Genomic DNA, 24,912 nt, shown 5'->3' on the forward strand with positions numbered 1-24,912 from the left:
CTCATTGAGCATTAATTTTTTCCACAAAAAATCATTGAAAAGCTTCATGTAGTTCTCTGGGTATACAACAATGTTCCCTTCTATACTAGGTTACCCAATCTGTGATAATCATGATAGGACAACGTCTGTGCGTTAAATCAAAAATGCAAGGCAAAGCCAAGAAAGTGGAAACTTCTGGATCTCTTTATCTGTCCATATTGAAATTCAGCAACGCATAATCTACCTTCCTGATGATGAGCAGACTGTTGCAGTCAGAGACGGAGGCAAGTGTCGATGTCATCAAGAACGTGAGAGTTCTCTCCGGGGCAAATCAAAAATTTGGAATTAATTGGGGTTTAGTACTAAGTTACACGAGTCACAAATCGAATTGCAGAAATTAAAAAACACTAGGATTGTGACAACTACCTAATTTTCAGCTCAGCTTGCCCCAAAACAACTGATTACTGAACAAATGAAACTAAGTTGATAACTATAAGTTGATTCTTAAGTTCTGTTCTTCCAATCAAGTAAAATTATTTTTCAACATTCGGCCCACCAATCGCTGCATACATTAATCAAAGTTCGACTGTGACAATCAAAGTGACACTCAAAAACGTGCAGTGCATGGACCAGATTATCATCGTTCCCGTTTTTGTTGCAAAAAAGGACATAAAGAAGGGATATGAACTACGTTTCAAGTACACTTGGATAGACCTCGTGGAGTTATGATGAAACAAAAGTAAATCCTAGGAAGACAGCCAACTTCTTGAAGCCCCTTTATTTTGAACTGTTAAATAGCGAGGTTCCCGTTGACAATATTTAATCTTCATTTCTTATGATTGAGCAATTTCTTTGAATTGTAGAAATACAGATGGAAGCTCAATATAAACAAATTTTCTCTCTGCTTTTGTTATTTACTCAACAGATTGACCTAGACACTTCTTTTCACGAGCGGAATTTGACTTCCTTAAAAACAAATCCTCTAATAGAGAATTCACCGATTTAAAAAAAATAGATCACCATTATTCCTCTTCGAGTCATAAAAAATTTGAGCGCAATATCCGGCTGAGAAGGTGTCTTTTAATATAATTGGCCGTGCCTGGTTATTAAGGAAACAGATTGCAAACTTGACGGATCCACCGAAAAGGAAAAGCATATCAATCATGTTATTTTTCATCATCGGAAGAGACTAGAGCTTTGAAGGCTTCTGTGAGTTCATTTGGGAATAAAAGATTGGTCTCTGTGAGTGATGTTTTGAACACTTCTAGCAACTTTAGGCAAATCGTCTCGTAAGAGCGTGTTGTTGGATGCAGGAAATCGGCCATATCTCCTTCGTCTATCTGACCATCTAAACAAAACAAAAATATTACGAATCAGTGCAAGAGAGGACAAGCGAGTGAAAAACAGGGTGCTGAACGCCTCTTCCTCGACGTTACTTCTCGATTATTTACAGAAACCGATAGGATTTAGTTCATTGAAAAAAAGTGCAATTAAATAATCTGGAATCATCTATGCATTAATTGGAATCACAATCTTGCTAGTTTTTTTCAACACCAGCGAAATCATAAGATACGATAGAGAACATTGAGAACTAAGACATAAAGCTAATGCCTGATATCGCATTGAGAAAAGTTAGGTGTAGGCTTTGAGCAAAAAGAAAGTGTAGGCTGTTCGTGGTAGTTGGGCAGCAACATCTAAAGCCAAATCAAAACAGCCCGCAGGTTCGTTGGAACGGGTGTCAGGTAGAAATTAGGCAGAAATCTAAAAAATTGGTAGTTACGAGACCAGAAAAATTGGTCGCAAGAAAGTGTTGCAAGAGATTAATCAGAAGAAAGGCAAAAAATCTCACTTATATTAACATTAAACAATGAGTAGAAGAAGCGTTTACGAAAAAAAACCGCGTACACTGATCAAAGACGTTTCTTAGCTAAAAGAACCAAAAAGGCTGGCTATTAACAAACACAAGGAGGATCGGTAATGTGCGTTGGCACAAAGCTCCAACCCTCAAAACCCACCCTCCCTTCAAATTTCAAAAGCTAAAACATGTTTATCTCAGATATCTATTCTCAGTTACTTATTGAGCATAGTAAGGCTCTTGCTAAATAAAAAAGTTGACCATTAAAGGTCAGAATAATTGATGCACTCCTTTCTCTAACAAAATCCAGACTTAGCAAATCTTGAAAATAAACCATTTTTGCAAACACTTGCACCCAATAGTCGTTTTGCCGCCGCCTTTAAGTTTGACCATACAGCAATTATCAGCTGCTACCACTAAAACTAAAGCCAATTGTCAATTGGAGACGACATAACCATCTCACAAAAAGCTTTCAGAATATCGGCAAGTCAAAAGACAAAAAACAACCGAATAAATGTCGGGCGAATTGCTCTCAAACGACAGGCGAGCCGTTTGCCTCGTCAGTAAATAGCCACGATTTAGTGAGGCTAGCTTTAGCCTGATTGAAGTGGCGTGAGGTGAACGCAGCGGGGGGCAACGGTGGGATGGGGTCAATTTATAAGAACCGCACTTCACACCGTAAGAATGTCTGTAAAACAGTTTCTGTGAATAGCATACTTGGGGACTAGTGCGCTGATGTCCACAGGGCGCTACCTCTTTATCACATTTCAGAGAACGAAAAGTCAAATGGGTCAGATGAAAAATCGGTCACGCGAAAAATTGGATAAAAGACCGACAGGCTTAATATAATTGCTATAAACTTCGTTTGAGAGCAACTAACAATGCTTTCTTAAAAAGTTCTGGCTAAGTCATTTATGAGAAAACATCTCTACTATAATTTAGCGTTAACGAGGGTAATTGATGATGACATCACGGCACATAAGAGCAGCTGAAGTGCCGCATCAACAAAAGAGTTAAGGAAAGAGAGGGAGAGAGAGAGAGAGAGATAAAAAGCGAACGAGAATGAGAAGGAAAGAAAACCCAACCGAAAGAGAGAGAGAGAGAGCTAAGAATATTTTCCAGGATTAGATTCGACTCCGTAACTTCTAGTTTTCTAGCACTGTTAGTAATTAAATCATATAGGAAAACTGAAAAAGGCAAATTTAAAAGTTTCCAGATTTCTGAGTATAAAAAATGTCAAAAACAATTTTTTGTCTCTGGAGTTCTCTCATGTAAACCAGCTGCAAGACTCCAATAAGTTTTGTTGGGCAGTAATGATCGTTAAACGCAGAAAAGGACAATGTTCAAAAATTTTAAAAACAGTCGCAAATTTTTACAAAATCTTCCTAAAATTCGTGATAAAAATTTTTAGATCCACTTCATTATCTCAAGAGACTTAATCAAGTCTTAAATAGTATCAGTAGCTCATAAAGATCCATAAACTTTGGACAAGATGAAACTTTTCCGAAAATTTGAAAAAAGGAAATTTGAATGTTATCAAAAAATTGCTAAAGCTCGAGTTATTAAAATATTGATAACCATTCCATTAACTCTAGAAACAATGCGCCAGCTCATTATTTAAATTGGAGGATGTCCCTGGCCCCTGCAGCCGGAAAAAGTAAAAAAATTTAAAAAAAAATATTCAAAACTTGAAAAAATTGCAAATATTTAAAAAAAAAATGCTTAAATTCGTAAAATAGAATCTTGAAAAACATTCCACTAAATCTAGAATCTATAGCAACCTAATATCAAACCCTAGAGGAGGTTCCGTGGCTCTTGCGGCCGGAGAAACCTAAAACATAAAACTTCAAACAACTTCAAAAATTGCAAGAAAAAAATTCAAACAAAACTTCAAAAATTGCAAGAAAAAATTGCATTGAAAAAACTTTCAAAAAGCTTGAAAAAAATTGTGAAAATAAGTATAAATTTGCGTGTTTTTGTTTGGATTAAAAAAAGATATAGCTCTTAAAATGGCCATAAAAAGTACTCGTCTTGCAGAAGACCTTTATCAACTTTAACCAGCCTCAATTTTGAACTGGTCCAACAAACAATTCGAAAAATGACAAAAAACACGAAAAATTGCAACATTTTGAAGGACTTGAAGGACTACTATACTCGGTTAAGGGCATCTAACGACATTTGATGCCCGCTGGGCGCTATCTGTTTATCCCGTTTTTAAGGACGAAAAGTCGGTCAAGCGAAAAATCGCATAAAAAAGACCAACAGGACTAATATGATTGCTGCAAACTTGGTTTGCAAGTAATTAAAAACAGAATAACTCAGGCCTCATTTTGTCCACATCTATTGGAGGAATTGACAAAATGCGGTTTTGAAAACCTTTATTGATCCATTAATTGGCAATTCTCAATTATTAACACTGCTGAAAATAACATGGTCGTATATCAAACGGGACAAACTTGGAGAATTTTTTGGAGCAATTTCTAAAAAATTCCCGCTTGTGTGCTTTTTGTTCAGGTAAAACGTAATCGAAAGTAACGCGGCGCGTCTGATTGTTATCCATGATTTTTTCGAACCTTGACAATTTTTGAAACGCAAAGGCATATATATTGTTCTACATACCTTTGCTATCAGAATAGAGCTCCTAAACCTAAACGTATCTCTTAAACCAATTTTATAAAAACAACTGCTAAAAAGGCAAGGAAAATGATATTGTCTCAAAACTTTTCCACATAGCTCGTACCAATTATCGTCAGATTAACAATGGGAATACTTTGCAACGATAGAAACATTTAAGATATTTTGTTGTTCGATAATTTTTGGATGAAGAACAGGGAAAAGCTGTTTTATCTTTTTTTGCTCACATTCTGGTAGTGTTTTATGTTGTCATGCATGAGCTATTGAGTCTGGTCTATTCACAGGTATCATTTCTACAATGTCATAGCGCTTCCATTTTGTATATATATTGCAAAAGTCAAGTATATTAATGATTTGAGAGAGTTTATGAATTCAGAAAAGGTCCGAAAAGCAAATTTTTCTTCCCGATTTCAAGCCTTCTTGTGTGAAAAGATCTTTAAATCGTAAGCCAGTTTTTTTCTTCGAGATATAGGAACACTGCCGGATAATACCAGCGAAAACATGTTGAGAGGAAGACCTGTGTAATGCGATGTTCCTAATGTAATGCGATTTGTATTTGAACATGAAGCGAAGGGAATTTTTTTGTTGTTTTTTTTGGTACTGCACTGTAGGAACCACTAATTTTAGGAAAGCTGGAGCTTTATTCGATAAAAATTTTGCAAGTAATTAGCATCTCTAATCATCAAAAGGTTTTCAAAAAGAAGTATTTCATAATGTAACTTTAGGTCGTGAGATAAGTCATATTTTCTTCTGTTGAAGCAGGACTTCAAATGTTTATCAAGTGAATTTAGAAGAGAACCCTTAACGCCGCTCACTAAGATTGCACTATAGTGGAAATAACAAAATAGAAAAGAATATAGCGTAAAACGGAGACCATTTTGTTTTTTTTCCTGTGACAATATATTCGAAAAATTTGATCGAATAATAGAAAGCAAATGGGATCTATGTTAGTTGCACTCTATCGGCCTTCAATTACTTAAGTAAATTTCTTAAAAATTCGAGCGTTTAGAAGTCATTTTTTAGTCAGGCAATCCACGTACAATCAAAAACTAATCACACTGTTGACCTAAAAACTGATAAGGGCCGGTGAAAAATTATGTCACGCACACAAATATAGTTGCAAGGTAAGGGTCCTTGAAAAATGGAATGTCAAATGATCTTAAACGGAGACTTGAAGGTGATTTACCGGTGGGAAAGACCAGTAGAGGTAGCCAAATGGCTGGACTTAATACCATCAGTACTACACAAGCACACTGCACAGAATAATCCGCCTTCCTTGCCCCTTTCCCTATGTTGACGATATTATTATGATACAAATGCAACTGGGGTAACAGTTAAAAACGGCAATAAGCGCCTGTATCCCGCCAAAATTACCTGCGAATTGCAGCTCTGTGCGATAGCTACAAGAACAACAATTAAAAAAACAACGATGAGATCAATAACAGCCTTGCTATCGCTTCGCGGCTATTATAAATACGAACAAATCTCAAGGACCGATTCAGTTTTAGAGATTTTCACTGTATCGATAGGCAAAATTAACTCAACAAAACAGCGGCTCGCTAGTTTTTTGGAGCAAATAGCTTTATTTGAATAAGCAATCAGCTAGCTTTCAATGTTATTGTTTTAATTCTCATTTAGTTTAGGCTGTTTAGATCAAGCAGCTGCTCTTGATTCTCCATGAGCAAAACTAGATAATTTACAACATGTAAGTGGAAAACACCAGCTCGCAATATAGGGCAAAATTGACACGGATAAAAGATCGATATTAAGCACAAACTAATAAATCTTTGGAAATAAACCCCTCGCGAAGATCTCAAGCCCACTCAGGTCTAATTTTGAAAAAAAAAACACAACTTACAATAATTCAAATGGCAATTAAAGATTCGCTGCAGTTTCCTTTCACTACGACTCCTTAGTAAATGAATGGAAATTTGGTGAGCTACTTTCAATGTTCCCTACAAAAGTGGATTGAAGTACCAACACTACTCAAATTGACAAAAGATGCCCCTCAATCTGGTTCATTTTCTCAAAATAAGCGCACCTGATTGGACAAAATCCAAGTCGTCGACGTCCATAAACACTGAGTTCGGGATCTCAGTTAAAAGAAGAGAGAGCTGCTTATTTATCTCATCGTTTTTCACTCGTAAGGAGTTGGGCTTGGGTCCTCTGGGCAGTAGACCCATGAACAGCAGTTTGGATCCCGGGTACTGTTGGGAAAGTGTTTTCATTACACATACGACACCTGCTACGATCTAAACAGCAGAACTCAATTTCACCGCAGTGGTTGCGATGATATTTCAATGTTAAAAGCTTATACAGTTACGTCTAAATCTGCAAGTTGTTAAGATTTCAAGATCTAAGTTATGGTGATAGAATTCCATACCTTCGAGCATCGCCCAGTTGCGGTCGTTGCAAACGTGGTACCGTATTGGGAAAAACCAATGCTAATCAAATTCAAAAATTCATAATTCATTGTTCAAAGTTGTCTTACTTTTCCCGTGGTCTTATCAACGTTATGTATGAAAATCTTTTAGACGCCATAACTATCTAAAGTTCGAGTCAGTGTCAGTAACTGGAAAGCCAATCTCAAAATTTTTGAGTACCAGGGTTTAAATTGAACGAGGGTGTAATAAATTTAGAATCTTGCATTTTGATCTGCTTTAAAACTGGGTAGACACAATCCTCACCAGAAACTTAACAAATGCAAGGAAATAACCGCCATTTTGACAAACAGTAAATAATCCCGAAATTCTTTCCGAAATTTTGTTTCGAAATACTATCTATATGTTGATTTTTTTAAATTTGAAAACTAACCTCTTCTACGTTGTAGGTATACATTTCTGTTCCAACATGAACCACAAAAACTTTCGGTTTCATTTGATCGACATCACCTGAAGAATCATGACCAGGGGATGCAACCCAATCTCTAATTCTCCATAGTAAATTCTGTGTCCCGTCACCAGGTATACTAAAATTGACAGCGTGCATCGGAGCAAACACTTTATTCCAGACTGAATTCAATCCAAGATGATACAAAATTGTGTCTCCTACAAAAACAATTTCTGGATCGCTCCTAGTGACCCGTTTCAGGTGGTTTGTGTGTTGGGCAAGCCATCTACCATCGCCGTGTATGTCAGGTTGTTCACAAGGGCAACAAGTTGCCATAGATTGCTCAGGGTCCATTTTTAATCAATCATACATCAGACAAATCTGAAACGATCAGCTCTATCATTCTCCATCAGTATCAGAAACACTGGAAGCTGCCATATTAATATATCAATATAAAGAAGTAAGCCGTTGAAAAAAAATGTGTTTGTTTGTAACTGTAACCTTCAGTCTATTGATTTACAATGAATGCAGTTTCTGCATTAACTCAACTTAAGAAACTATATAAAAGTTTGCCGTATTTCACAAGCTAATTGAGCATATTCCTAAGAAGAAAACATCGCCGGCAGACTGCCGGCAAATAGCCTCGATAGACGCTTGTGGCCTTCCGTGAATTGAAACAACTAGAGAAATAAGATAGACATATTGACCACCAGTCCTTTAATAGACCACTAGACCTTTTGGTTCGATTCGGACTGTCATTTTCATGGAGCTTTTTCAAAATTAATATTCGAAAACAAAAACTAGACTGTAATACTCAAGAATTATGGCATATACGTTTGGCACTACTTAGATGCACACTAATACCTTTAACTAGTACATATTCATAAAATTTAAAGTTCATTAAGCGAGTTCAGAAGTCATTTTTTGAGTGAGGTGTGTTATGCAATTAAACTAAAAGCAGAAAAAATGACGTCACACACAAAGTTCAACTACAAAGCAGTAGAAATCATTGAAATCGAAAAAATCAATTGCAAGAAGTAAGATCGCAAGACTTATCGTTGGAGACGACGAATTAAAAAAACATAACAGGACAAGTCCTGATGTACAATTCAAAGAATTTTTATTGACTAAACAAAAGACTAAAGTGAATTGGGAAAACCATTTCCAAAAAATCAGATCAAAACATCTGAAAATCAAAGTTAAAATGTCGCAAGTAAACAAAAAACTACTAGGGAGAAAGGGAAAGTTGATTCAAACAAAGTAACTAGGCCTATAATGAACTATGAATGGATTGAGAAAACCATTAAGAAAAAAATTCGATCCAAAAAATCGAACAAAAAAACAGTAAAAATCAAAGAAATTGCCGCATGTGAAAAAATCACTACCAAGAAAGCAAATTTTTGTTCGAACACCGTTTTCTCACTCGACTTTAAAATTAGAGTGAAAAAATTTTACGCCGCAACACCACTCGCTTTTTTGCTCCACTTCCTGTTTCCGCGTGACCAAAATCACTACTTCAATTTGACTTTAAAAATCATGAAAATGTGGACAGATCTTAAAAAATAAGACAGCGCCCCAATATAATTCAAACTCTTTGAATTGAAAAAAAAACACGATGTCCCCAATAATAGCCGCTGTCGCTTCGCGGCTTTTAATACTATTAGCTAAGAGAAAAACTTTTCGACTGATCAGGAGAATCAATTCACAACTTTACAGAATTAATTCATAATGATGCCATCGTACTTCTGCTGGAACCACTTCATCGCTTCTTCTCTCTTCACGAGATGCTGAACTCCAATGACATTCTTGCATCGCCTGCGTTTCGAGACAGAGTAGCCGTTTCGGCCCAGGACAACGTAGAAGTCCATTCCGTAGATACCAATACCAGGATCGTACTTGATACCCAGATCAATGTGCTCCTGAATTCCGAACCCAAAGCTTCCAGTAGCCGCAAAATTGCCTTTCCTCAATTCATACTCTTTGACCTTCAGGCCTCGTTCAAGAAGCTCCTCTGCTTTGTCGCCTCGAACGGTACAATGGACAGCAATCTTTTCGTTTCTTCGAATTCCGAAAGATCGGACAGTGTATCTTGCCTTGGATGAAACCGGGGTTTGGCCAGTCAGTTGCTCCAGCACTTTAGAAGCCCTTGTCAGTCTAAAACACATTCAAATCGTTTGTCTGTTTTAGCCAAATCGTAATTAGAGAACCAATAGAAAATAGACAGGCACTAAAACCTCGAGGCAGCTCAACTTAGTCAATTAGTTTGTAATCATGTTAAAAAATGTGCGTGAAAAAACACGTATTCAATGAAAATATGCTTTTACCGCGCAATTGCCTAAGTTTCTTTCGCTTTCGAGAGCCACCAAAAACGCCTATTTTTACCATTTGATTATCTGAATAAAAGATTACAAAACCCTTCGGTCCTGGTACACAGCACTCAAGCGCAAGCGCGCTCATGTCAGGGAACTAACTTTCTGGAGCGATGAGAATTTAAGTTCAAGCATTATAGACACTTATATACCTAGAAACGTGAACACTTGGATACCAAGAAACGTCATCCAAAAACCGACATTTAAAATCTTTCTTTCACTTGGCAACTGCAATGCACTCGATAAACTAAAAATAAATTAAATTGTATCTTGTAAATGGGTGCAAACCCTTGAGCTGATTGCTCAAAATCCTTTTCTACTACCACTACTACATTCCCTAAAAAATAACAAATTAAGGTCAAAGCTTACAATTCGGGTCTTTCCCATTAAAGCCCCCCCCCATTTTGGTATAATTACCATGATGGGGGGGCTATAGGTTATCTGACCACTAAGCTGGGGGGGGGGGGGGCTATAATGGGGAAAGACCCTACAATTCCTTGTTTTCAGTAAAGTGACTCGCTTACCTGTCACCGCTCTCTCCCACGCAAATGTTGAGGCAAAGTTTTAGAATCTTGATCTCCCGGTTAACATTTGTCTTTTTGGCGTCTTTAGCTCTAGCGGCAGCAGCAACCATTTTGATCTCAAATTAGAAAAATAAAAATGAACATCTATGAAATGGGTTGTCCGAGTGATTGTTTCTTTTGTGCACTCTCAGTTACAGTTACATTTATATCACAGATCATTAACAAATAGGGTCATATAGAGAAGCATTGAGAAAAATATCCGAACAATTTACATTTGATAAACTATCATACCTGCTAAGAGGCAAACTTTTTATTGGGAAAAGCACGACAAACTCAAAACAGAAAGTGATAAAAAAAAAGCATATACGGATGAAAACTATGTAATAAAAGGATAGTTGATCAACTCAGGGGATACAGGTCTCCTCCTACAACGAAATATAGACAACGAGATATATATCCACTCAATATTGTAATAGATTAAGAAAATTTTGGATCTTTTCCGTTTGTGTTCCAGTATGTTATGCTCCCCCAGGCAACAGCGCGGTGGGAGGTGGAGGCAATAGCGGGGGTGGGGGTCAACAGGGGGGGGGGGGGGGGTGTCTCAACCTCTAAGAACTGCCCTTCACACCATAAGTATAAGTCTCCAAAACAGTTTGAGTTAAAACAGAGCTGAAAGGCTCTAAGAGCACTTAATGCCCGCTGGGCGCTACCTGTTTATCCCGTTTTTGAGGACGAAAAATCAAAAGCGTCAGACGAAAAATCGGTCAAGCGAAAAATCGTCTAAAAAAGGACCGACAGGACTAATATAATTGCTACAATCTTCGCTTGAGAGCAATTAACCAGGCTCAAGGAGCCGCGTCAGAAGTTTGAAATATCGGATCTTTTCTGTTTCTGCCCCCCCCCCCCCTGTGATATCAGAGGCCGGACTTTGTTTGGGTAGCCCCAGTTACCGGGGATTTCAGATTTCGGCAGAAGATATTATACGAGAATTATCTAAGATTGCTTATTTGGTATCAAGCATTTGGCGAGAGAAGTCTCCGCATCTGCTTGATTGTTTCCCTAAAATTTTGGCCATCCTAAATATTTTCCTGAGTCAAACATTTGGTGTGAAGGTTCTCCACATTTCCTTGCCTAATTAGTTTAGGCCCCTAGCGGCCACTTCCCTTAGTCCCCTTTTTATCCCAAGTTAAAATGGAGCCCCCACCAACGCCCGAACCTCTCTGCAACATTTGTAACGATCTTTGCAATGTACAAGTGAGTGCATTTTGTGTCAAATGTAAGAAAATATATGTTCACTTTGGTTGTTTGAGAAATTCAAGTACCGCAATTATCAAAGGAATGTTCTACTTGTCCTGTACTGGTTGTACTCCTAGCTTCACTGTAGAACTATCTGCGCTGGACAAAATTACGGCCGTTGAGAAAAAGCTCAATTGTGTTCCAAGAGGTGACTCTTTGATCCGCGAGGTGACAATGCTACGCAATGAGATAGGGTTGATAGAGAAACCGGAATTTCCTTTTCCAAAGATGCAGAAAGTGGACCCGGCAGGAATCGAAACGACAGCTCATCCAGTTATCACAGTTCGGCAGTACACAAAAATAAAAAGTCGGAAAATTTTGAATTTGAAACTGTACAAAGAAAAGTAGGTTCACCTGAGAAGGTAAAAACGGGAACGAATACCAATCCAGCAGTCATCAAGGGTGTCAAAAAGCCACCCGAAGCGTCGTCATTTATATGTAGGTCGATTGAGTCAGAAAGAACATAACAGCATCAGAAATGGAGGAGTGCTGTGTAGAAAAGAACGTCGAACTACTCCATTTTCGCCAGATTTCGAAATGAGAAGTCATTGTGTATTTAACTTTGATGAAGAGAAAATTGAGTTACCTGATTTCTGGCCTAAAAACGCTACGGTGTCAAGATTTTAACTGAAAGAGGCCACATGTGATTGGCTAAAAAAATGGATGAAAAATGAATACTAGCCAGTTCTCCATTAAAACAAAGATCGACGAAACAAAGATTTACAGAACTAATCTTTTGTCTACATAATGTACGCTCTGCCAGGAACAAAACTAAAGATTTAAATGCCCTCTTGGAAGTAAACGAAACTTGTTTGGGTGTATTTACAGACGCGTGGATTACGAAAAACTCAGATAAAGACTTTATTATAAAGCAGTGTTTTCCCACGGGGTTTCTTTTCTATAGCGCACCAAGGGTGGATAAAATTGGAGGTGGAATTTGCCTCTTTTACAGATATGATCTCCATTTGGAAAATTTTGAAAAATTTTTTGAATTTTTTGAATGCTGTTATGCCTCTTTAACTGGGAATATCAGTTATTTAGTAATCGCTCTTTCTCGACCACCTGGATTATATGTTAAATGTTTCGTTGATCATTTACTATTCCTTTTGAAGAGAAAAAGTCTACAATTCGACAAGATTGTTCTCTAGGGTGATTTTAACGTTTATTTGAATGTAAATAACGATGCATCAAATATTGGAACTCATTTTTTGAAGATTTCGGCCTGACTCAGTACGTCTCCGAGAAAACACCTAGAAGTGGCGGGATTATTGACATTTTATTGCCTGAATTAATATTTCAATTAACGTTAAATCGAAAAGCTTCATTACTTCTTCAGACCATTCGTTTATTTGTTTCTTGCTCAGCAGTGTGAAACAACGCATATCTCAACGTTTGATTTAAAAAAAATTGGAAGAAGTTTGACTCTGACGGTTTTATCAAGTTATTGAAGTCGTCCTTAAATTTTGATGTTGCCTCAAGTATTGAAGAAGCATGGGATATGTATCCAAGGTTTGAGAATATTTTGGATTCCGTTCTACCACTCAAAACAAAAACATTTACTAAACATCAAGGCCCATTCTTTGACGACGAGTTTTTGAGATTGAAACGAAAGAAGAGAGAAGCAGAGCGTAAATACAGAAAGCCGAAAACATTTGTACTGAAATCTGAACATGAAAATGTTACTCATATGTGTTTTGGAAAATTTTTAGAGCAGCGTAGATTATACATTGAGAATGCGCTGATGGAAAATAGTAGCCGTATAAAGTTTGCCACCTTAAAATTGCTTCCTGGTCAAAATGTAGAACAGCTTCCGAAATATGAAAACAAAAAACAGCTTGCAAACAGCTTCAACACGAGTTCTTTATATCTAAAGTGGAAAGTATCATTGCATCGATTCCCACTGCGATAGGTCCTGAAATTCTGAAAAATGAAGTTAACTCAATCAATTCGTTCACAGAGTTGTCGTTAATTCAGTTTAGAAATTCGTCAAACAGTACATCTCCACTGGACATCATTCCGGCACATCTTGTAAAGTCATTTCTAGATTATTAATTTTTCGATCTCCTGACACTTCTTAATCTTTCGCTGAAGGCGGGATGTTTCCCCCAGTTCTTGAAATTGACCATTGTTAAGCCCCACTTGAAGAAATCAAATTCTGAAAAAAAAATATTTTTCAATTTATCGACCTATCTCAAACCTAAGTTACATTTCAAAACTATTAGAACGGGCGGCTTTCATGCAAATGCGTGAACACCTCGAAAAGAATAGTCTCTTAAGCAAATACTAAAGTGCCTACAGGATATTTTTCTTTCTACAGAAACAGCACTGGATAAGGTGACAAATGATTTGCTCCTCAATTTGGATAGGACGAAAAGCAACTTTTATATTGGACGTGATCTATCAGCTGCCTTTGAAACTCTCGATCATGAATTACTTCTTTCAATTCTTGAAAGAAGTTTGCGTTTCAAAGACAAAGTGCTTAGCATTTTAAATAGTTATCTGAGTAGTAGCTCTCAAAAAAAGTTGATTGATGGTGAATATTCAATGCCAAGAACTATAAAAACGGTGTTCCTCAAGGATCTGTTCTAGGTCCCGTTCTTTTTTCTTGCTATCTTGTTCCTCTGAAAGTTCTGTTTGAACGTCTTGATGTCAATTATCTTTTTTATGCCGATGACACTGTTATCTATTTAGTTTAACATGCTTCGATAAATCAGGGGGCTTTTGATTTGATTCTTTCAGCTCTGCAAAAGTGGTTCAGTGGTGCTAAGCTCCAATTATACTCGAATAAAACTGATTACATGGTTATTAGTAGAAAGAATAGTTTAAATAGCGATATTGAACTTCCAACAGATGCCAATTTTTCTAACAGTGTTACTTTGTTGGACTTCAACTTAGCTTCCAGACTTTCATATACAAAAAAAGTTAGTTCTGTGTACCGTAGATGCTATTATTTCCCGCGAAAAATTTATTCCATTAGAGATACAGTCAACAGAAAGTCGTTGATCGAGTTAGTTCGGGTAATGATTCTCTCGCGACTAGATTACTGCAACTCACTGTACTATGGACTACCTGTTTATATCATACAGAAATTGCAGCGCATGATGAACTCGACATGTCATCTCATTTTTAGGCTATCTCCTTGTTCACCAACAGCAAACTATATCAAAGAGCTTCATTGGCTACCCATGAAATAACGTATCCTCTACAAAACTCTTCTTTTTGGTCACCGTTTAGTTCATCATCCGCGGAAAATTCCGATGTATCTTGGCGCATTAAATTTCTGAAATCATAAGGTGACCAGATGCCAATATGCGTACAGTTTGAATGTTCCAAATGTCACAACTGCATTCGGGCGAAGATCGTTCAGTTTTGCTGTTCCTTTAGAATGGAATAAGCTGACTTTTGAGATGAAACTAATAACCCATATAACCCATGAATTTGATTATCGCAAAAAACTGAAAACTTTTTAATTTAATATCGGATTTTGAAAGATTTTTTGAGTTTGTAAATGGTGCGTAAACCTATATTAATAATAATAAAGTATGCCTAAACAAGGCTGCCACTACATAGGTGTATAAACGCATTTTTTTTCTGTTTTTCGACTGCGCTGATTACGTTTTTGAGGTTTACGAAGCTTTTGGCATCAATGTGCCATTGGGCCCGGGCATGAATTTCAGAAGTAAATCTTTGACATAGAACCGGCAATTCAGAGGAAGAGTTTCCATTCCCTAAGAGTAGTCGCTCGACTCGAGGCCGGCAAGTCAGCTCCAAGATACACGTACAAATTTTGGCAGTAGTTAAATGTTTTCATGTATAAAAGAATACAAACAAATAGAGTTTAAATTTATAAATATTTTTGTAAAAGAAACCAATTTAATAAATTAAAACTAAATCTGATAGCTAAAAAGTGTTAAAAGCCGATGTAATATTGTTAAATTACTCGAACGTTTTCGCAATAATTTGCATCGTCAGGAGTATAAATTCTGCCATCTAACTTTGGTCCGATACGAGCGTTTGCAATTCGTCACTGTGAAATTTCTACAAAAACACTATAGAAATGGAGTCATTGTATCTTGTCGCTTCTGAATTGTTGCCAGAAGATACCCCAACTCGCACCGCCTCGGTAGAGAAGTTTTATACAACACAGAGGGCGCACCTATGGACATAGAAGTACTTCTCCCACTCTTTCAGCTGGCAGTCCTTGAGATTTTTAATGATCTAGGAAAACTTGGTGTGAGTATTCATTGATTGATGTAGATCAAAAACTAAACTCTCTGCAAATATTCCAGATAACAGTTTAATAATTCTGTTTTTTTAAAAAAATTTCAAGATTGCCCCAAACATCCCAAGCAAAATGTTGATCAAGCTTTGTGTCCCTGAGATCTGTCTCAAATATTTCGGTCGGTGAGAAATTAAGCTCGGCAATTCTAAAATTTTTGTGGTTGTAAAAACTTTTTGTTGTTTGTTTTAAAAAAAACGAATATTGTCTATCTGTTACGAATTTTTTTTTCAACTGAAGAGCTAACAAGTTTTTCCATCTGAATTTTTCGTCAAGTACGTAAATATTTAATTAAGATGTTGACTATTTTTCATATTGTAGAGTCTGAAAAATGAACAGTCATAAAAATTTTCTCCTTTTTATTGAGCAAACAAATAGTGTACTGTATATAACTCAAAGGTGTTTCTTTGATATAACAACATCTGCTCTTGTTTCAGAGGCCCTATAAGAGATAACCATGCTCCTTCAGTTGTTTTCTGGTTTTAATTAAAAATGTTCCCAGGAAAATTTCAAAATTCACGTGATATTAAGTTTTTTGAGTATCTTTGGATTGATACACTCAACGGAGTAGACACAATTCACTCTTTGTCATCTCTGCTTTTCATGAGACTTTTTGGTACTCTTTTTATAAATTTTGATAGGGTTTGGTAAATGGCAACCTTTTTTTTCAGTACATAAACAGTATTAGGCGGCTCTGTAAATGCAGTGTTATCACTAAGTCATTCTTTTCTCTTAGTACATCAGACCCCATTGAATAACCTGTTCCTCTTTGATATGGGATGTTTCGCATTTGGTCCATTCCGTCCAGGCGAATTTCTTTGTTTGTAGCAATAAAACCCAACAATCTTACCAGATTGTAAAAAAACCTTATACACTAAGGAAAAAAATTAATTTCGAGTTCAGCTGTACTTTTGAACATGAGTTTCACGCTTCTATCGCGCAAATATTTAAAAAATATTTCATTACCAAAATTTTATTTTCTTCCAATCTTTGTCTTTTCAGTTTTAGCTGACGGAGATCCTCTTCGAGCCCTACCTCCAGTTCTCAGAAAATCGCCGTGTTCTAAACTTTTCAGTTGCTCATGAGTTTTGCCTTGTAGCTCATGTAGTCCCAAGACACTGATCGGGGCACTTTCCACCATATTGGGCTCTTTAAGCATCATTAGTGGTAACAAAAATTTTGTTTGCTGGACGTCACTACAACAATCCGATAAACTTGGTGTCTGACGGTTGACTTGAATTCCTAAAATTAAGAAAGATATTAGCAGTAGTCACACGGACTTTTAGGTTCAGACATTTCTACTTACTATAGAATACAATTATTACTATGTTCCAATTTCCGTTATATCAGGCACAGACTTAGATCAATTGCCAATAAAACAACAACGTTGGTATCACTTTCAACTGTAGTTCTCTTTCATGTCAAATTTTGTTCTCTAGAACATTTTCTGAGATGGCGAAAAACCCTAATTCCCACATTGAATTCATGGCAGGATCGATACAAATTCGTAGCATAAAATAAGAGAAGCGGTTCCTATAAAAACAGTAAACAAACTTTTTCATGAGACTTTTTGGTACTCTTTTTATAAATTTTGATAGGGTTTGGTCAATGGCAACCATTTTTTTCAGTACAGAAACAGTATTAGGCGGCTCTGTAAATGCAGTGTTATCACTAAATCATTATTTTCTCTTAGTACATCAGACCCCATTGAATAACCTGTTCCTCTTTGATATGGGATGTTTCGCATTTAGTTCATTCCGTCAAGGCGAATTTCTTTGTTCGTAGAAATAAAACCCAACACATTTACCAGATTGTAAAAAACCTAATAGACTAAGCAAATAAATTAATTTCCAGTTCAGCTGTATTTTTGAATGTGAGTTTCACGCCTCTGTTGTACAAATTAAAAAAAAAATACTTTTATTAATAAATTTTTATTTTTTTCCAAGTCAATATCCTTGAAAAAGAAACAATATTTTAATTTCGGTGGCCTTGTGATTCCCGACGCGCTTCTTGTTTGATATCGCCGTTCCCACTTTGCGAAGTAGACAACGCGTATCTCTTCGGAATATCTTTGCTTTAACTCTTTGCAGTTGTTTTCGCCAGACTATCTCAACTCTGTTGTGCGTGAACTTTGGGGCACATATATCTTTGTGCTTCTGCTGCTGTCAATTGAGTTAGTATTCATCAATTCGCTAGTACACCCAGTTGAAATGTTTCAAATCTTTCGTTTTCTCTTTTTCTTTTAAAATTGTCTCATTGTGTTTTCCGCTTCTAAGATTGTTTTGACTATTTTTCCGTACAGGACGTCCCGACAGCAATCCCACATTCTTTGTGTCTGACTATTGACTTGACTTCGTATAATTAGGGAAGGTAATAGCAGTAGTCACAATAATCAGTTTCTGCCATTTCTACAAACTATCGTATACAAAAATCCAATGTTTCTTTTTCTGTTATATCCGACACAGACTCAAATTTTTTGACTATACAAAAACAAATTTTGTATCTCTTTGAAACAGTCAAAATGAGATCCTTTTTTGTTTTTTGGGTGCGGTTTTGCTAAGTTCAAAGTCATCATTGCTGAACATCTCTTCCATTCGTGCAGATCTTGATCAGATAACATTAAATCTGTGACTATGCAGGACATCGGGCTTACAATCATTTCTAGTCGTCGGCTGTATATAAATCATGATCCATTCTGCTACTTAACTGCGGTCGGCTACAAGGGCTTTGAATTCGTTATTGTTAAGTTTTTATAAAAACACTATAGAAACGTACCTTGTACCTTACACACATTGTACCCTATCGCTTCTGAACAGCTGGCATAAGATACCCTAACTGGTTCCTCCTCGGAAGAGAAGAATTTTACCACCAAAACTTGCAATCCTTGAGATCTTTGTTGACTTCGGAAAACTTGGTGTGAGTTTCCATTGATTGTTGCAGTTAAAACTTAAACTCTCTGAAAATTTTCTAATTTACAGATTAATAACTCTATTTGTTTCAAAATTTCAAACATGAATGGAATATACCACACAACGAGTTCATCAAATTTTTTGTCCCTAAAATCCGTCTCAGATATACCGGTCGGTGAGAAATTACGGTCTGTGATCCTCATTTTTGGTTTGTTTAACACAAAATTCAGTTGGTTGTTTTTAAAAAAAGAATTTTGTCTATCTGTTGCGTCTTTCTTTCCAACTGAAGAGCTAAAAATTATTTCCATCTGACTTGCTCGTGAAATACTTATATTCTTTTTTGAAGTCTTGACAATTTTCTGCTATTGCAGAGTCTGAAAATTTAACCGTCATAAACTTAGCCTCCTTTTTTCTTGAGCAAAGATTTATTTTTCTAAACCTAAGAAATAGTGTCTCTTTGGTATAACAGTGTCTGCTTTTGTTTCAGAGGGTATTTAGGAGATGACATTGTTTCTTCTGTTGATTATTTAGTTTTAATAAACAATGTCCCTGTTAGCTATCAAGTTATATTTGTTCAACTTTTTAATTACTTTTTGCATTGATCCAATTCGCGGGTTAGACAGAATTCACTTTTTTTTCATCTCCTCTTTTCATGAATGGTTTTGATACTTTCTGAATAAAATATGAGTGGGTTTGGTCAACACCCATCTGAAAAAAGGTTCCTTCAGGAGAACTGAACTCAAACTCATCAACACCCGGTAACCGCAATTTGCTTTTTCCATAGATTTTGACAAAGTGATTCTCTAAATGGATAAAACTTACGGAATATTTAAGATTTTCCCCGCGTTATGTAGCATTGTCATATAAGACACTTTTTCAGTTAAGATACAGTATTTGTTGGCTCTGTACAAGCAGTATTTTAACTCAGTCATGCTGTTGTCATTTCAACATCAGTCTTCTTTGGTTAATCTGGTCCTGTTTGATATGAGATGTTTCGCATTTGGTCCGTTCAGTTATTAAGAAGTTTCTTGTTTTTTGATTTTCTCGAAATTATAACCCACAATATCGACAGATTGTGCAAAACCAAATACAATAACCCAATGGAATATGTCAGCTGAACTTCCTGTTCAGCTGTAATTTTGATTGCGAGTTTCACGCCTTTGTCGTATCATAGTTTGAAAAAAAACGTCGGCATTAAATTTTCTTCTATGTTCGTCTTTACCCTTGAACAAACAATATTTGTTTAATTTCTTGTTATTCCCGACGCACTTCACGTTTTATATCGTCGTTTGCTATCACTTTGGGAAGTAGAAAATGTAGATTTATTTGGAATATCTTTGCCTTTACTCTTCTCAGCTGTTTTCGCCGGGCTATCCCAGCTCTGTTGTGCGGGTGTTTTGGCCATTAGTATTTTCTTTTGCTCCTGTAGGTTGCGTTATTAGTTATCGTTTCCCTAATATTCTCGACGCCTGATGTTTCAAAATTTTTTGTTTAAATTTTCATGGCAAATCGTTTCACTGTTAACTCCAATTCTAAGATTGTCTCGAATAATATCCCGTTCGGGAACATTTGCTCGTTTTCTTTGTCATTCAGATTTGGAGTGATTAGGTTGCTTTCAGAGAAATTGTTGTCCTCAGTAGCATCGTTTTGAGATGTTTCCGGTTCAATCTTTGCCTTCCTAAAATTTACTTCATCATTAATAGTACTTCTAATGTTAAAACGTTAGAGTTGGCCATAATGGAAATCTTATTGTCATTTTATTTTCATATCTTCAATAACAAAGTTAATTTAGTTGATTTCTTCAAGTATAATATGTGGTCCACTATAAAAAATAATTTTGTCTTACCAGTTTTTAGAGTTTGGTTGATCATCTTCACTAAATTACCCTCTTTGTCGCAGATGTGAGTTGAACACTTTCACTATATCAAATTCTCTAGATTCATAGGTTTACAAAGGCCCTAGCTACAGTTGAAGCTTCTTTGTTACTCATGGGATTTGCTCCATACCACTTTGTAAACTGATCTCGAATTATTGAACTGTATTTGTAATCATTTGACTCGGGTGAAGGTCCCATAATGCGCAAAACCAACTGAGTGGCATGGTTTTTGAATTGTCATGTGTATGTGTTTCTGATGTGGCGACTACTTTTAACTGAAAACTTTGCATGGACCTACAAAATCATACACATCTGTACATCCCGATACAACAGAATTGTTCTTGAATCAAATGTCTATTGACCAAATGTCTAAGCCATACCAGAAAAATCCGCCATCTGACTTGCTCGTGAAATACCTATATTCTTTTTTAAAGTCATGACATTTTTTTGCTATTGCAGAGTCTGAAAATTTAACCGTCATAAACTTAGCCTCCTTTTTTTTCTTGAGCAAAGATTTATTGTTCTAAACCTGAGAAAAAGTGGCTCTTTGTAACAATGTCTGCTTTAGTTTCAGAGGGTATTTAGGAGATGACATTGTTGCTTCTGTTGATTATTTAGTTTTAATAAACAATGTCCCTGTTAGCTATCAAGTTATATTTGTTTAACTTTTTGTTTACTTTCTGCATTGATCCAATTCGCGGGTTAGACAGAATTCACTTTTTTTTCATCTCCTCTTTTCATGAATGGTTTTGATACTTTCTGAATAAAATTTGAGTGGGTTTGGTCAACACCCATCTAAAAAAAGGTTCCTTCAGGAGAACTGAACTCAAACTCATCAACACCCGGTTACCGCAATTTGCTTTTTCCATAGATTTTGAAAAAAACGTCGGCATTAAGTTTTCTTCTATCTTCGTCCTTACCCTTGAACAAACAATATTTGTTTAATTTCTTGTTATTCCCGAACCACTTCTCGTTTTATATCGTCGTTCGCTATCACTTTGGGAAGTAGAAAATGTAGATTTATTTGAAATATCTTTGTCTTTACTCTTTTCAGCTGTTCTCGCCGGGCTATCCCAGCTCTGTTGTGCGGGTGCTTTGGCCATAAGTATTTTTTTGCTCCTGTAGTTTGCGTTATTAGTTATCGTTTCCCTAATTTTCTCGACTCCTGATGTTTCAAAAATTTTTGTTTAAATTTTCATGGCAAATCGTTTCACTGTTAACTCCAATTCTAAGATTGTCTCGAATAATATCCCGTTCGGGAACATTTGCTCGTTTTTTTTTGTCATTCAAATTTGGAGTGATTAGGTCGCTTTCAGAGAAAGTGTTGTCCTCAGTAACATCGTTTTGAGATGTTTCCGGTTCAATCTTTGCCTTCCTAAAATTTACTTCATCATTAATAGTACTTCTAATGTTAAAACGTTAGAGTTGACCATAATGGAAATCTTATTGTCATTTTGTTTTCATATCTTCAAAAACAAAGTTAATTTAGTTGATTTCCTCAAGTATAAAATGTGGTCCACTATAAAAAATAATTTTGTCCTACCAGTTTTTAGAGTTTGGTTGATCACCTTCACTAAATTACCCTCTTTGTCGAAGATGTGAGTTGAACACTTTCACTATATCAAATTCTCTAGATTCATAGGTTTACAAAGGCCCTAGCTACAGTTGAAGCTTCTTTGTTACTCATGGGATTTGCTTCATACCACTTTGTAAACTGATCTCGAATTATTAAACTGTATTTGTGTTCATTTGACTCGGGTGAAGGTCCCATAATGCGCAAAACCAACTGACAATATGTGTGCCATGGTTTTCGAATTGTCATGTGTATGTGTTTCTGATGTGGCGACTACTTTTAACTGAAAACTTTGCAAGGACCTACACAATCATACACATCTGTACATCCCGAGACAACAGAATCGTTCTTGAATCAAATATCTACTGGCCAAATGTCTAAGCCATACCAGAAAAATCCGCCATGTTTATGAATGAGAAGTAAAATCTCATTCATAAGTTATCAATTAACTATTTGTGTTAAACTGTTGAGTTCGTCAATACGTTTAAGTCTTTTAATTAGATCGTTTTCAATGCCTAAGATTCTGAAATTTTTCAAGGTTTCTGCAATGCTCGAAAAACAAAAAACTGCTGCAAAGTGTTCTTTTTGCGGTCCTTTCCGGCTATAAATTTAATTTTTTAGTAAAAAAAAGTTCAGCTGCTTTCTGATGTTTTTGGTGTTAAACCAGTTGTTCCACAAAATTCCCTAGTCCAGTATACCAGATTTGTCTGTCTTCCACATTCGCTTGGGTCACTTGAATGAACTCTCGTCTTCCTTATTATGTCCTACTCTAGGGCAGACACTTCTCTCGCAAAAATTCTTGATTGATCGCCAAGTATTCGTGCTGAGTTTTACTAATTGTTTTGCTTGTGTATGCAATCAATCTGTCATCCCATGAATCTTCTGGGCCAACGTTGCGCCAATGCCGAATAGGCGCGTCCGTGGTTAACGTATAGGGATCAGTGTCATTGGGAGACTCCAAAATTGGTGCTTCCTGTAGTGCTTGCTTCAGCTGATTAACTGCTGTTTCACACTCTTTACTCCACAAAAAACGTTCTTTGATCGCTTATAAAACGGCTTTGCTGTTTTCCCAAAGCGTGTAAGACTTTTATAAAAAAAACAAACTGGTCCCATAATAGCTATCATTTTTTAATGTTCTCAAGTTTTTCACTTTATTAGCTGCCGCTACCTTCTGTGGATCCACTTGTACGCTTTTCGCGATAAAATTTGTCTCTGGAAATGAATTTTTTCTGAATATAATAAACTTTAATAGGTCTTTTGGAGAGCATTTCAACCGCCTAGATCTTGTACTTAGACAACTAAAGATGCTGACTGAAAAAATAAACATTTGGAGGCTTTTATTTTTTCGGTCACCACCTTTAGTTGTCTAAGTACAAGATCTAGGCGGTTGAAATGGTCCTCAAAAGACCTATCAAAATGTTTATATAATAATGTATACTAAAACCACCTCAGAGGAGACTCCGACATAATCAAGTCCATTGATTTTTAGAAAACACCTGGCACTGATGAAAACCGTAGGCAGTGTCTTGCACGTATAAACTCTGCAACTTTCGTCCAGTGCCATTTGAAAGCATCGGGATTTCAAATCGCAAATGGAAAAATTGCATTTTCTATCTAAAGAGTCAATATCATAACTTATTCTCGGAAGTGGCCTACCGGTCCTCTCAATTTGCCTGTTTGGACCTCTGTAGTCGGCAACTAATCTGTAGCTGCCATTTTTTTCAACAATTTTGATGGTACTGTTGAAAAACAATTTGGTCGGTTCTATTAGTTTTGTATTCTCTAAAACTTCAAAATTGTTTTTCAAAACACTTCTTTTATCAAAGCTGATAGTGCAATATATTTTATGGATGGCTGCGCTTCTTCATTAATTTTAATTTTGTGGCTTATTTTGTCAAAAAATCCCAATTCATTCGGTTTTCATGAGAGTAGTGGTTAATACCTCATTTACAATTCTGGCAATTTTTTTGTTGATTTTTTGGATTAGATTCTTCCACATTTGCGTGTCTTCAGCTTTGAAAAGATTTCAACGATTTTGTTTCATTGGTTAGTAAAAACTCATTTCAATACTTGATTGTGTTGCTTGTATTCGAAATTGCTTCACGCCTTCTTCTTTCTGTTGCGTCCTTTAAGTTTAACACTTGTATCAAGCTAGAACCGCCATCAATTGATATCATACAAGCAGATAGAAGCGAGTCACTCTTCGATTCGAAACTTTTGATCGCTTCCAACAATCTTTTTACTCTTGGAATTTCTTCGGGGGTTTTTTTCGCCAATTTTTTTTTTCATTAGGCACTCGTGCTCACTGTTTTTAAATCTTTTCGCCCGCGATTGTATTAAATTGAACAATTTGCGTTTTCACTGGCATTAGCAGTAATAAAACTTTAAACTAACTACTATGCAGCTTCTTTTCATGTATGTTTAGGACCATTTTATTGGTTTTTAGAAAGTCAATCCCCAGCAGACACTCAATAACTTTGTCTGTCGTCATGACAATTCTCTGTTCAACTTCTGGTGTTCTTGGCTGTACCTGAACCAATAGAGTTACTCTACCTATTTTTCTCACAGTTCAGTTATTGGCTGTTACAAATCGTTTTTCTGTAGGATTGCACACTTCCTGCTTTTCCCAGTTTTTCGTATGGGGACCAACACAAAAGCAACACGCTACCTCCACTCTCTGTTAGTCCAACGCATTTACTCTCTTTAATGTTTGTTAGCTCCCACAAGTAAAACATATTTGAGATTTTCTGGATATGTGTCCTTTCTTACCGTCTGTACCGTCAAGAGGC

At 36.3% G+C, this 24,912-nt stretch overlaps 2 protein-coding genes across 3 annotated transcripts in view; both read right to left on the reverse strand.

Moving 5' to 3' along the window:
* Positions 1-24,912, reverse strand: part of LOC142351005 (large ribosomal subunit protein uL5A-like) — a 130,474-nt gene that overhangs the window by 48,663 nt on the left and 56,899 nt on the right. Inside the window, exons 2-3 of one of the 2 annotated variants that reach the window (XM_075403046.1) lie at positions 10,191-10,306; positions 8,975-9,451 (exon numbers count right to left, since the gene is read on the reverse strand). The exons of the other annotated variant lie outside the window; for it this stretch is intronic. Of the exons in view, the coding sequence (XP_075259161.1) occupies positions 9,016-9,451; positions 10,191-10,300 (546 nt within the window). The 5' untranslated portion in view covers positions 10,301-10,306 and the 3' untranslated portion in view covers positions 8,975-9,015. Of the gene's footprint in view, positions 1-8,974; positions 9,452-10,190; positions 10,307-24,912 lie in introns of those variants that run through there. 2 annotated transcript variants of the gene reach the window in all.
* LOC142350274 (platelet-activating factor acetylhydrolase IB subunit alpha2-like) lies at positions 1,031-7,674 on the reverse strand. Its single transcript, XM_075402057.1, has 3 exons — positions 7,283-7,674; positions 6,510-6,720; positions 1,031-1,327 (listed from the first exon to the last, which is right to left on the reverse strand). Exons 1-3 carry the CDS (start codon positions 7,649-7,651, stop codon positions 1,146-1,148), a joined length of 762 nt encoding a protein of 253 aa, XP_075258172.1. The 5' UTR covers positions 7,652-7,674; the 3' UTR covers positions 1,031-1,145.

Source organism: Convolutriloba macropyga, chromosome 12 (genome assembly GCF_964194025.1).
Source record: "Convolutriloba macropyga chromosome 12, txConMacr16.3, whole genome shotgun sequence".
NCBI lineage: Eukaryota > Metazoa > Xenacoelomorpha > Acoela > Convolutidae > Convolutriloba > Convolutriloba macropyga.